Source organism: Mesitornis unicolor, unplaced genomic scaffold (assembly GCF_000695765.1).
Source record: "Mesitornis unicolor isolate BGI_N332 unplaced genomic scaffold, ASM69576v1 scaffold10320, whole genome shotgun sequence".
Classification (NCBI taxonomy): domain Eukaryota; kingdom Metazoa; phylum Chordata; class Aves; order Mesitornithiformes; family Mesitornithidae; genus Mesitornis; species Mesitornis unicolor.
Window position 1 is genome coordinate 76,359 of NW_010156258.1, and position 14,693 is coordinate 91,051.

General features: G+C 43.0%; 1 protein-coding gene across 1 annotated transcript in view; it reads right to left on the reverse strand.

The window, feature by feature from the left end:
• PTGFRN (prostaglandin F2 receptor inhibitor) overlaps nucleotides 1-12,737 on the reverse strand; it is a 44,949-nt gene extending 32,212 nt beyond the window's left edge. Inside the window, exons 1-4 of the mRNA XM_010186118.1 lie at nucleotides 12,656-12,737; nucleotides 5,956-6,321; nucleotides 4,692-5,111; nucleotides 877-1,260 (exon numbers count right to left, since the gene is read on the reverse strand). Coding sequence (XP_010184420.1) covers nucleotides 877-1,260; nucleotides 4,692-5,111; nucleotides 5,956-6,321; nucleotides 12,656-12,737 — 1,252 coding nt within the window. The remainder of the gene's footprint in view (nucleotides 1-876; nucleotides 1,261-4,691; nucleotides 5,112-5,955; nucleotides 6,322-12,655) is intronic.
• Between the last annotated feature and the right edge of the window lie 1,956 nt (nucleotides 12,738-14,693).

The following is a 14,693-nucleotide window of genomic DNA, read 5'->3' on the forward strand; positions in this document are numbered from 1 at the left end:
GAAGTCACGTAGGGAGGCCATAACCTAAAGCTCAAAAATAATAATTTGGTTCTCCAGAATGCTAAAAATCCACTCATCTCCAGGACTGAATAATGAAAAATGCACCACACTGAGTAGGATATTACATACAGCAGGAAGATTCGTTTTAGTGGCCGCTATGCTAATCAACAATGCTAGCATTAAGTTAGCCACAAGCCAGGTCTCTCTCACTCAGCCACACTACTCAACAGCTATGTGACATGGTCTCGTAAAATGGACTTGTGTTTTGAGGGAGGAGAATAAAGCAGTTTAATGTTATGTTCCATTCTAAATCCTTCAGTAGGATGTGGTATCTCTCTACTGAATAAAACAACAAAACAAAAAAACCAACAACTTTGAAAGCTATTAGAGCTCATTATGAAGTTTCCACTATAAATGATTTTTATTGTATGACTCAAAAAATCAGGGGAAGCGTTTCAAATCGCTGTGTTCAGAGCTCAGACAGGATGCCTGCTGCTGGATCAGAGCCCTGCTAATGGTACAAGGGAGGTGAAAACGGGCAACATGACAACAAGGGCAGCTTCAGCCCCTGGAAAACAAGGAAGGCTTTTAAGTTCTATTTCCCAATTGCAGACTGCTGAATGACACCAGAAAGTGGAGTGCATGGGTGGGACATGTGGTGAGAGATCCTAAAACCCTACAATGTACAAACCCAAAACCCCACAGGATAGATCAACATTTTTATACACGACAGCGAGATACTCTACATACAGATGATAGACGCAAACAAGGGAGAAACGTGCACAGAAGAGATTTTGCAAAGTCCTCTCCCTTTTATGATGGGGCCAAGGAATGAGTGGTACATTACTCATGAAGTCTGAAAGCAGAATCACTCACCTAATGCTGCCACCACCACACTGACTGGTGCAGATGTCCTCTCCACCACCTTATGCCAGCTCCCGTTGTGTAGTGGTACCCAGACAGCTGCTTGACAGAAGTAGTAGCCAGAGTCTTCCACATCCACATCACGTACTAACAGGCGATAGGAGTTCCTATCTACGTGGCTCAGGCTGATGAGAGTTGAATCACTGACAACAGAATCATGGTCCATGCTCAGCAAAACCTGAGCATCTGACAAAGTATCATCAGGTAACGCAGAAAAATACCACGTCACTTCCGCTTGGAAAACACCACTCCTGTCTGTTGTGATGTTGCATGTAAGATCCAGGGAGTCTCTTTCAGTCACAGACACATTGCTTGTGGAGATGACCACATCTAGAGCTTAGAAATGAAGAGACAAAAATTCAAACAAAAAATAATTTATATACATTTTAAAAAGTCCACTAAGTTATCCAAGACTTCATATTCTATTACAGAAGCTTCTGAAATAGTTCACTAGCCCTACCTTCAAACACCTGTTGGATATTGATGATCTATTATAAGGGAAGTACACATTATCAGTCAAGTAAGGGATGTGTGATGAGCACCGCTGGGTAGAAGGGAAGGAGAACATGGGTTTTATAACTCAACAGCAGTTGGTCCATGAGGCCCACTCACAGACTGCATGTCAACTTCACACAGCAGGAAAACATGTACAGGATTTTCTATTCTCATGGGAGAGTCAAGGTGTTTTGTGACTCTTTCAGAAGAGAGAGTAGCCACTGAAATCACTAAGAACTACATTAGAACTCAACTTGGTTTCTGCTGAAATGGTTTTGAGCTCCTCTAACAGAACAGATTTAGATGAGAAGCAGCCACATGTTGGAGTCCTTACTGATGTCAGGTGTACTGCAGAAACATGAAATGGAAGGAAACAGAAGGCAGCAATAGCTCCTTATACTGCTGACTCCACTTACCAACTCTCTCTGACCAACATACACTAGAGACTTTAAAGCAATGTAAATAGCTACTTAAAACACATTTAAGTAACTCCTCCACTAGCCAGTGGATATTTTTAATATACAAAGCACATACAGTCATAGTCACTATTCAAACAGGACCTTCTGCATTCTGTAGGCTATCAGGCTGACCACAGCTTTGTTAAAAGAAAAGTCATGGAATGAAAATGTCAGGACCAGGAGTAGAAAAGCCGGCCTTAGTTACTAGTGAGAGGTGAGCTGGGGGTATCATGTATGTTGTTTGTAAATCTCAGTGCAAATCATTCACCAAGTTACCCGGCCACCACATGTCTTCACTTGCTCATTACCTCATTCCACATTGCCTAAAGATTAGATTTGGATCTCACTGCAGCACTGTTCCCACAGCATATAACGCAGCTGCTCTTAAAAACCTCAACTGAGGCCAGTAGACATGGCTGCTTACAGCAATAGCTCTTTTCAGCAGATCTACAACTAAGACCATGAGCAAAAATACAAATCCCTGCCTTAAACAGGCAGCTATGTCTCCGGTGCAGATTAGTGACTTCTGTGTAAAACCATGTTCTGTTACATAATAGGTACCCATCTGTAAAAGCTTTCTAGGATTATCATCAGGAATGAGAGACAACATAGAAAAGGCCAAGGCCAAACTCAGCAGCCATGACTACTGCAAATAAAACCAAGCAATACTCATCTCACCGCTCACCACCTGACAGCACAGAGCAGGCAAAGTGAACAGAGTGTAGCAAGCCCCACTACTCATGCAGTGAGGCATGAGGGTTAGGGTTTGATGAGTATCTCACTGGGACTTACCTCACTGTCCTAGCACAGGACTGGAATCAGTAGGAAAGCCTAGTTTATTTAACAGGCCAATACCAGAATACAAAATAAGACTCATCTGCAAGGATAAAAGTAGCATTCTTCCAAAGAACACTTCTGCCTTCACAAAATGGTGATGGGCATTCAGATCTAGCAGTATATGCTTACAGAGGAACTCTAAAGAGACTTTACCCATATGTATATTCTCAATGCTTCATTTTTGGTTACAGACATGCCTGAAGGCCTCACTTAAGCTTATATACCTGTTGTGCAAGGCACTATTAAAAAGAGACATATGAGGACAAAGTCAGACCCAAAGATGAAAGTGATGGGCAAGTAGACAGAAGAGTAACAAGAAAAAACAAACCCACACAGTTACACAAGTAACCTGTGCATGACTTTTTTCATTGGCTATGTTAATAATTAATCTTTTGATGTTTTGTTTTTGTTTTGGTGAGATTTTTGGTTGGTTGGTTCTTTTGTTTCCTAAAAATTCAACCTCACAGTTTACAGCAGGTGAGAATGAAGGAAATGCAGCAACCAGGCATACCATTTACAGCTGCAGTTCATTTTAGCATGCAAGTGCAGAGGTTTCACATGTCAGCACAAGATGCTCTTCAAGTCCCACTATAGGATGTGCGGGTAAAAATTTCCACAAGAGTTTGCTGGACAATAGCCTATTCCATTTTGCATAACTCAAAAAAAAAAAAAGCCTTCACACCCCTGACAAAGTACCACTGCTGCCAATGACTGAGAAAAAGTGAAGGCAAAAAAATCCCAAAAAAACCAAACACCAAAACAAAACACACCAAAATCACAAACAAACATAACTGCACACCCAAACCACATTAAAAAAACCTGCACTACTACTTCTGGCCAACCTCACCTTGTTTTCCAGTCACTGATTAAATCTCACCTACTGAAATCAAACTCTCCAAAAGTGTGACAAAACGGAGAACAGCAGCTCTTAATTAAGCCAGCCTTGCCACAGCAGAGAGCACCTACAAGTTTTGCTGTGTACCAGACACCCTGAAAAGGAGGGGACAGATTGATCCTGTGTAATTTTCACAGGCTAAGTACCACCAGGATACAAAAAAAAAAAACCTATATCCAAATGAGCTAGCCAAAAAAACCCCACAGCAGTTCTAAGTTCTCCCTACAGTGATTAAAGGATTACAAAAATGAAAAGATACTCTTACCGTCTGGATTCTTCTAAAAAACTGTCATCTCTCATTTCTGAGGGAACATCATTGCCTGGTTTTTCCACCTACTGAGTGACAAGATGCGTCACCCTCACTTTCCCTCCTCCAACCAGCAGTGGTAATGCTAATACAATTAAGTGCTTAGTGCATCTACTCTTGAAATCTATATGGGCAGGGATATCTAGATATCCTCAGCACAGCAGTATATGTATTTTTGTCGCCTTAGTCAAGCATGCAATGATGTGTTTAACATAGCCATTACAGTGGAGCAATCAGACCAGAAATTCAGTGTCAGTGATAAAAATAACTGGATAATTTGTCCTGTTAAATTACCACTGCCTTCTTCCTCTTGATCTTTCTATGCTATTTTAATAAACAACATACAGAAAAGCTTCACATGTGCCACTGACTCACAAGCCACTTTTTACAAGGGAAGTGAAGCTGTTTAGTGCTATGGGCCAACTCTATGTTAATGAAAGCGTAGAGGGAAGCTCTGGGGTGTTCAGGGGTTAAATACAATGTTTATTCAAGAAATACAAAAAACAGAAGCAAGGTGAAGTGAACTAAGGATGAAATAAAGTCAATGTCTAGGCATCTAAGAGGCTCCAGTCAATCCTTCCAACATCATCATCTCTCTTCTCCCCACAGTAAAAACTAGAAAAGTTATGCCAACTCAAATGTAAACAGGCCAGCTATCCAAATAGCACCCTAGGTTCTCCTCTCTCCTTATTTAGTTCACCCTACCCAATTTTTGCTCTGGACAAAGCACTGCTGTAGCTATCAGCTATGGCCCCAGCCCATCCATAACACTCACCGGTCCGTTGGATTGCCACAGTTGCGATCTCCACACTCTTCTCCTGAATCCTCTGCCATGAGCTGTCTGCCCCTCTCACCCACTCGCTCACAAGACACCTGTAGGCACCCCCGTCCTCCGACAAGGCCTGGGATACAGATAACCAATACGTGTCATTCATGCCTGTGTCCAAGCGGATATCTCCATTACGGTAGCGCTCTTCATAGCCAGGACCTGGCTGGAATTTGCCCTCATGAGTCAAAGATAGGATGTCCTGCCAAGTTGATCCACTTTTGATCTGCCAAGTCACGTGCAGGTGAGTGTGCTCCGGTGAGGTGGTAATTGCTGAGCAGCGCAACTTGAAGGAGTCACCCTCAGACAGCCTGAGAGACATTGATGAACGTGCTTTTGAACCACTCACTGATAAGCCATCGGCAATCACTATTAAAAAAAACACCAAAAGACACAAGCATCTTTAAATGGAAGCAAGAAGAGAACACCTACACTGACCTGTTCAAATGCAAGTCAGTAAAACTACCACAGAGCAACACCTGGCCAATCATTCCTTCTTCCACACATACATGTATTCCAGGAACATGGAAGTTCAGCTGAAAATCCATTAAAGGAAGTGCTCCACTTTAAACAAACCAAGATAAGCATTCAAATTCGTTTATCCTTCCCCTCGCTTCAGCTTCTCATCCAAACATCATCATTCTGACTATTCCCATCCACAATCATCTTTATTTTCATGGGAGTAAAAGATAAGAGACACTTGAACAAAATAGTCTCCCGAGTTATTACTGAAGAACGCTAAATGAGAGCGCAAAGCTAGGGCTTGACTGCAGTATCAACATGCTAAAGGGGAAAAGGAACATTACCTCCTTTATATAGAAAGATCCCTAAATGACACTAGAAATGAGAGGAGACAGGCTGTGTTTTTCACCTGAAGTTAGCCTCTCTACCCAAAGGCTTAGAGACCCTAAGTATTTGGAGACATCTTAAGAAAACCCACTGCTTAGTTTTTCCATTTTTATTTACATATTTACTACACAGGAAAAAAAAAGGTAGTGGTGTTTATAGTAAACAGCCTCTCTTTGCTTCTTCACCTCACTTGTCTTTGCTATCATACTTCCTAATTTGATTTTGTCTTTGGGAAAATTAAACAGGAACAAGAAGAAAAAAAAATCACAATGCTCATACGCAACAGAAATCCAACATTCTTAAGGGTACATCTATAATCAATATCAAAAAGAAATTTAGAGCACACCTCACTCTTCAGAAATACCTTTCACTTGGACCTCTGCATCATAATTTCCCTGAACGGTGGCATCAGTGCTGGGCGTGGAGCATTTGTATCTCCCTTGGTCAGTTGGCTGGATGTTTCTAATCACAAGTTCCACAGCATCGTTGCTGCTCCGTCTCAGTTTGATATCCCCGAGGCCCACACGTTTTTGGTACTCCTCAGAGGTGAATGTAGGATCCCAGGTACTCACTATCCGCATGAAGTCAGCCTCCCGAGAGAACTCCCAGTCAAAGTTCTGTTCACTGGGTCCATCGTAGTCACTAACGCTGCAAGGGATCACCACCTCTGTGCCCACGACTCGAATAAGAGGACCTTTGGGCACCCTCACAACACGCCCTCTGCAGAAAGCTAGGCAGGAGAATAAAAAGAGAACACACAGTTAACAAAAGAATTTCCAGGATGGGCTTTGACCAAAAAATAAATGAAACAGAATAAGGTTGGGCACCCCATTCTGCACTCCAATTAGCATTTAATCTCGCTGGAGCAGGAGTTCCTAAACCCACCATTTTTACTGTGGGCAATCTGTTTCATTGTAATACGTGACGTAATTAAATACTGCAAGAGAGAAAATTGTAAGGAGAAAAAAAAAAAAGGAGAAAACTAGCCATAGATGCAATGGGATAGCAGTTTTTCTACTACAAACCAAGTGCTATGTAAGACAATTAAACATCAATAAGTGGTTTTCATTACTACAGTGAGGGTGTAATCTAATCAGGCATTTTTATCAGTCTTTTGCTGACATCAGTAGACAGTTCAAAGTAGGAAACTAACTCTTTTCTAGTTTGAAGGCCATAAGAATAGTAAGTTGTCACTCTTGAAAAATGAGCAGTCATTTCTCCCGTGAAGGGTCATGGCTCCTGTACATAGCTGAGCTTCCTTGCCTTCCTAATTGATTTTAAAGGAAGATTTCAGATTTCAGAAGATGCTGTTTGCTTGACTAGATTTCTGCAACCACACCTGTTTCTTGCACACATTTCCTCTTTGGTGGAAGCCCCGGGACATGGGAGCGCGAGCAGAGGAGGCTCCCTCCAGAGCAAAGGAACACACAGTGTTCGGACTGTGTTTTCTGCGACTGTCTCGCTAGAAGCACAGAATGACAACAGCAGTTCTCTGCAGAAGGCTGCCAAAGCAGTATGTTATGCTCCAGGCAAAAGTGTGAACCACTTGAAATAGCCAGAGGACCTGGCAAAGACACAGCAGGAGATTTTTCTAGTTGATTTGGCTCTGTAGCCTAAAGAATAACCCCATCCGCTGCACATGGATTTTGGCAGGTTCTTACTTTCCAAAAGAGCAAACTGCTTTGATTCATAGTTCCAACCAGAGAAATCTTTTCAGGAAGAGAAGAGTACTACCTAAACTCAGTCTCCAAACATGAACAGCCTACTGCATCCCACCAGCTCCATATCCATAGCAAAATACTTTAGCAGCCAGGTAGAACAGGAGAAGTCAGAACACTGAAGAACAGATCTTGCTAAAACCAAGTAGATGGCTGTAACAACATCAAAAGCAGTTGGACCAAAAGGTTGATCTGAGATATCACAGAGGCAAAGCTAAAATTTAAACAAATCAAGCCCCAGCACACAAAGTCCAGTGACCTACAACTGCTCTAATTCACCAGTTAGATTGGAAAACCCACCAGCTAGTAACATGAACATCAATATACTTGCCAAGTCTTCCTCTCCTATTGCTCCATATGTCTTCTTGCTGTAGATTAAGACTCCACTCACTGGCTCAGAACTATCATGCCAAATGTTATCCAGGTGTGAGCACAGAAGCTGATCTCGTGGAAGGAAACCACCCACGCGGCAGCCTGTTATAAATGCAGCTTGTCCCCTCCACAGCAGTGTGGAGAAGGATAGGTTAAAGAATCAAGACTTCTGTGGGCATTTAAAAGCTACACGAGCAGCTGTATGCACTGAGCATAACAACAAGAGAAAAAGCATATTTTTATCTCCAGTTACAGTGCAGCAAACAGTTGAACCAAGGACTGACGCTGTCTTTACCTGCCCTCCCAGCATGCTCTTTGCTTTGCGGGCTGTTCACGTGTACAGACTCAGTCATAACAGTCCAATTTCCTCATTGCCATGACCTGCTGTATTCAACATCAGTACTTCATTAAACTCATTTGTAATGCAGACTGGGGTTAATCCCTTACCTCTTATATCCCTCCCAGAAGACTGTTATTATGTACCTGATTGAGTGATTGACTAGTCCTAATAAGGAAGATGGATTCTCTGCACCATTCACATGTGAATTGGAGAGAAAAATCTCCACTGCCAATGCATACCTCTAAACTCAAGCATCATATAGTAAAACCACTGATACAGAAAAACAACCAACAAAAAATAAAGGAAGCTGCAGGGCTCTCATATATTTACTCACTACATCTTAGGTTGCAGCCCTGTTCAATCCTTCAAGTTATCCTCTCACAGAAAGCAGTAAGAGCAGCAGGTAAGCTTTAAAGTACTGCCTGACAGCCAAACTAGCTTCCAGTAGACCACTGTGAGAAGTCAGCCCAGGATCTTGACTGAGGACACTCCTCAAACACTGACGTCTCTCTAGAAAATACTCTGTCGTGACACTAAAACAAGCAGACATCACTGTTCTGCGTGTATCTTCAGCCGTACACCCACATACCATGCACAGCACTAATCCAATCTAGAGGTGACAAAGGCATAACTAATGTGGCAAGGGCTGCGCATTTGTGTTTGAGATTAGCACCAACAGCTCAGTTTCTCTTCTTCCAAGGTCACTAAAGACCTTCTGATGCTAAACGAAGGTAGGGGGTGATTAGCACCCTCAAAAGAGAAGGCAGGCCAAAAAGGAAAGACAGGGGCACAGGGACTCCTCAACAGATCTGTTCAGAGTCTGGACGCTAGTGCTGTAAAGCCCTTCTCACAGCACAGTCTCAAAGCAATTCCAGTTTAACACAAACTTGGAAGGAGGGCTGTGGAACAGGCTGCAGGAAAGAAGAGGAGCAGCCTGTAACAGTTATAATTTTATACTTTACAAACAATAACATTTGTCACTGCTAAGATAAATTAAGATTCTCATAAGGCGGGGGCACACAGAGACAGCATCACAAGGCAAGAGAACGAGAACTTACTGCAGAGCATTGGCAGGTCAGAAGGAGCATGCACAGGGCAGACACTCCAAGGGCGAGCTGCATTTCTAGGTGGCCCAGGAGGCTCAGTATCCAGCAAGCTGGGAATTCAGGGTTCTGCCTTCTGTCCTGCAGCAGTTAACAGCAAGAGTATCCCTAGCTGCTCAACAAAGTGGTACATTCTTTGCTGTGCATTAGGGAGCAATGTTTCGTGTAACTGTAACAGAAGGCACAGAGCTACAGACACTGATCTCGGCAAGAGGTGAGGCTCCATTTTATTCTGGCAGATGAATGAGGAGCTTTTACAAATATTTTATTCTTGCAGTGCCCTGTGTTACTCACATACACCCCCCTCCATAGTAGTCTGGGGCCTGCCATATTAATAATATAGAGGCAAGATAGCCCAGACATAGCCTATGCAGTTTTGAGCTAGTGTTTGTTCCCTAGCAATGGTTCATGGAGTACTTAAATTAATTTGTCCCATCACCTAGATGCACCATCTCATTGCTGTCACTAAATGAAATCCTTTCAAAGAGGAGAACGAGGAAAGCAGATGACTGAATAGATAGGTTGTGAAGTCAGTCCGAGTACATTAAATAGCAACTTGTCATTTTTAGGATAACCAAGAAAACAAGGCAGCAAAATTGTGCAGGATCTAGAGAACAGGTGGTCTGTTTAAACTCTCAACAAGCTACACAACTCAAAGAAAGGGCTGGTGAGGATTTCCTCTTGCATTAGGGACATTGTTATATATGAGGAAAGAGAGCTAAGAGCTTCATCTTCACACAAGTTTTGCATCTACCTATCATTTATGAAAGAACAAGATGAGAAGTAATCTGTGGAATCGCCCAGAAGGCTGAGAAGGTATTATCATTGCAAAGAACACGCTTGTGCCTTAGCACTCTTACACAAGGTGCTTCCTCCAGCCTGTGCTAGACAGCTCTGTCTAATAAGAAAACATGTTCTCTTAGCAGTCCAGAGAAGGAAGTCGACTCTACATCCGCCAGCCAAAGGAAAATGCAATGTGACATGCAGTAGGAAGCCAATTAAAGCCAAAAAAGTAAGAGCTGAAGAATGAGCAAATTGGCTCAGACTAAGCACTCAAGCCTCAGCATCAAGGAGCCTTAGAACACACAGTCCAGCTCCTCAACCAAGGCAGTCATGGGAGACACAGCGACAACTTTGCTGATGACTTTCATCTCCAAAGAGTTTTCTGAACAAAAGGTTGTTTCATTTGCCAACTAAACATTGCCATGTCTGTGAAGGAAATACAGCAGCCCTTTCAAATTCACAACAGTTTATGACAGGGGAAAAAAAAATGCAGCCAACTTTGCAAATGGTGGTAATGTTTTTCCCTCCCTGAACTCCTCCATTTATTTTCAGTCTAGCCACCACTTTGCTGCAGCACTGTGTAAATGAGGGGGTTGAGCAGGGACAACCCTTCTTGTGCCACACTGGCAATAAGGAATGGATTCCCCGCCATTAAAGCTGGGCACTCTGACTCCTATTTCTAGCAAAATCTCAAATCTTCCCCTTCTGTACTGCATTGCTTAACTACAGCATTTGTGATGCAAAAAGCCATTTTAGAAAACTGAGAAATAAAAGAAATCTTATTTCTGCATCTTTTTTTAATTCCACCAAAGAGACACATCCACACAAATTGTCTTCCTCCATTTTGAAAGAGCTGATCAGGCTCCTACTGGGAAGCATTCAGTGACTTTCCCTAGCAAGCAGGCAGGTGAAGGGAGAGACAGCATGCCACACATTCCCAGGCTCTTCTCCGGGGAAGGAGAACCAAAGCATATCAGCATGGGAGATTATAATCCTTATCTTCAATCTTCCCCTTTTTCCCTTGCCTCTCCTCCCAGCTCCAATAATCATCAGGCAGCTACTCATCAAGAATATAATCTGTGACTATCTGGGAGAGAAAGAACAAGTTATAACAAACATGCCTACAATGTTTGAAAACCTTCCAATACTGTTAATGCTTTTTTTTTTTAAAATATATAATATGATTGTCCTAGAAGTGGCACATTTACACAAACAGCATGTTGCTTTGGGATTTCCCCCCCTACACTTCTTAAATGCAATCAATTACATTTTCTATCCTACACTATGCATTTGTATATATATGTATAAGAAGTCAGAGAGATTAAGCAGAGTAAAAGGAATTTCTTTAAGTACCAGAAATGCAGCTAACTACTGAAATTTCTTTACTCGTCTTGAGAAGAAGAAAAACAAACAAACAAACAACTAAAAAAGTGAGATCTCTTACCATTCCTGCATTAACACACAACAACATCATAGTCTTCTTTCCAGTGCAGACAAACACAAAATAGGGGTTGAGTTCTATGCTAAATAGCGTGATAAACTCTTCCTACTCATTCCAAATTACTAAATTTAGATCGATCTAATCAGCAGAAGCAACCCACACCTTACAATCATACAGCCTGCACAGGGAGGGAACAAGTGGCTCCTTTAAAAGGGACCGAATTCGGTTCCTTATGTCAAAGCTGTAATCACCATAGTAGCCCGGAATAATCTGAAGCGCACAGGGCTCCCTCCATAGCTTGCAAGCCAACAGTACTGTTACATCTCCTGACTGCAATACTCTCTACCTAAAAAAGAGAAAATACTGATAGATTTTTATGTCTTGAAATATCTGCAGCATATCATCTGAAGATATCGGAGAAGAGTGAATGAAAGAGTCCATGAGAGACACATTTACATTGTTCTTTCCCAGGCGGCTAGGATTCTTTTTTTAGATAATGTAGAGCTCTTATCAAAAGGAATTAGCCTGGGTGTAATTGCTTAAAACCCATTATCTCTATCAGGATGAAGAAACGCATACTGCATCTCAAGTGAAGCCTCAGAAATGCTATCAAACTGCAAGGCTGCTGGATTGCTCTAATCTCCATGCCATCTGAGAAAAGCTACATGTCCAGCACTGGGTAAAAAAAAACAGTCCCAGTTGGACTCCATCTATACCATGTGGATTAAGATTCACATGAAAGGATTAAAACCAACATATTTTGCAGCACATTATTGTTCTGCTGTCTTCTCTATTCAACGCCCCTCACCCGCCAACTCCCCAAGAAAAAGGATTTCAAATGTACCTTAGCAAACCCCAAGGCTTTCCCTAGACACATTTATCACAGAACAGAATGGCTTGGGTTGGAAGGGACCTTTAAACACCATCCAGCTTCAGGCCCCTGCTGTGGGCAGGGACATCTTCCACTAGATGAGGCTGCTCCAAGGCCCAGCCAATCTGACCTCAAACACTTCCAGTGATGGGGCATCCACAGCTTCTCTAGGCAACCTGTTCCAGTGCCTCACCACCTTCATCATAAAGAGTTTCTTTCTTATGTCTAATTTAAACCTACAGTCTTACAGTTTAAAGCCGTTGCTCCTTGTCCTGTCACTACAGGCCTTGGTAAGAGATCTCTCCCCATCTTACTTACAAGCCCCCTTTAAGTACTGAAAGACTTCAGTAAGGTCTCCCTGGAGGCTTCTCTTCTCCAGGCTGAACAATGCCAACTCTCTCAGCCTTTCTCCACAGGAGAGGTGTTCTGGCCCTACTCTGGACCCACTCTAACAGGTCCATGTCATCCTTGTGGCAGGGGCCCCAGAGCTGGATGCAATACTCCAAGTGAGAACTCATGTCGGCAGAGTAGAAGGGCAAGATTACCTCCCTTGACCTGCTGTCCACACTCCTTTCGATGCAGCCCAGGATACAGCTGGCTTGCTGGGCTGCAAGTGCATATGGCCAGCTCATGTCCAATTATTCATCTGTCACTAACCCCAGTCCTCCTTTGGAGGGCTGGTCTCAATCCGTTCATCCCTCAGCCTGTACTGATTGCCTTGATCCAGGTGTAGGATCTTGCACTTGGCCATGTTGAACCTCATGAGGTTCACATGGGCCCACTTCTCAAGCCTGTCAAAGTCCCTCCGGATGGCATCCCTTCCCTCTAGCAAACTAACTGCACCACCCAGCTTGGTGTTGCCCATAAACTTGCTGAGGGTGCACTCAGTCCCACTATGTATGCCATTAATGAAGATACTGAACAGTACCAGTCTTAGTACAGACTCTTGAGGCACATTGCTTTTACTCATCTCCATTTAGACACTGAGCCATTGACTGCAACTCTTTGGATAAGCCACCCAACCAATTCCTTATCCATTGAATAGTCCATCCATCGAACCTGTATCTCTCCAATTCAGTGTCAGGGATATCGTACAGGACTGTGTCAAAGGCCTAACGCAAGTCAAGGTAGATGACATCAGTTGCTCTTCTGCAGTCACTCCATCGCAGAAGGCCACCAGATTAGTCAAGTTGTTAAGTTACACTATGGTGCATCTTTCTGTTTCCAAGAGTCCTTCTGCACAGCTGTTAGATGTTTGCTGCCTTATATGGTTAGTTACCCGAGCTCTCTCTGTCATCAATAGAGAGAAGCTCCCTGAAAAACTTCCTAGGCTCTAACTATAAACAGCAGTGGGAGAGAAGACAACCACCTGGGCTCTGCAGAAAAACTAAATACATTTTTCATGCTTCTTCCCCCTTCTCTTAAAAAAAACAAAAAACAAAAACAAACAAAACAACAACAAAAACCCATGAAAAAAATCCAAACTCGCCACCAACAGAAAACCACCAACAAAGAAAAGCCACACGAAAAAACACCCATCCCACCACTCTTACTCTAAATACCCAAAGCACACCAGCACAATGGGCCAGATGACCACCCAGAGTCAGACCTGACCTGTTCTGCCCAGCACAAGCATCTGGATGATGCTGGTTTGGATAAATACACAGTAATTGGCAAGTTCAGATTTGGAAACAGCAGTCAGAAGACCTCGTTAACAAAAAAGACAGGGACAGTAAGAGAACACTACTTCACCATATAAAATACACTATATCTCTGCAGAGAGTCAGCAGATCATCTGTTTTGGAAAAACTTCACTGAACTATCTCACAAGAAGGAGAACCTCCTTCCTCTGCCACGTCTCTCTGCTACAGGAACTGCAACAGGCAGATATGTCTCTCTTGCTATCTGCTAGGCTGTCACTAATAAAGCACTGTTCACCTGCTCCGCTCCACCCTTCTGAAGACCACCTGACTGGCATCTCTCTCACCCAAGCACACAACCCATTTCAATTCTCTGCCAAAACGAGCCACAGGAATTTGTCGTAAATGCTTCTGTGGATTATTCCCTGCTACAGTGCAAGGAGAAGAAACCAGTAAACTACAGTGGAAGCCTGCAAGGCAGAAACCAGGTTGCATACGCAGTACTAGAGTGCAAAACACTCTCACTGGCTGCTGACAGCACCAATCCCACTGTGCACCATCACCTCCTAGTCACAGTCAGAGGTATGCTACTGGAAGGTAGAGCAAAGCATGCGGCAGGTAGAAGGGAAAGGAGAACCCATATGAACCTTTCCCAGCTGTGCAAAGTAGAAGGCTAGTTTGTCAAACAGAGCAGCCCTTGGAAGGCAAAGAACTGTGGCACCACTGATCCAAACAGAGCACATGTCTAACAGGCAGAGATAACACCAAAGATCATGTTTTAGATTTCTCTGTGTCAAACAACTCTATCACATACAATCTTTATTTCCTTTCCCT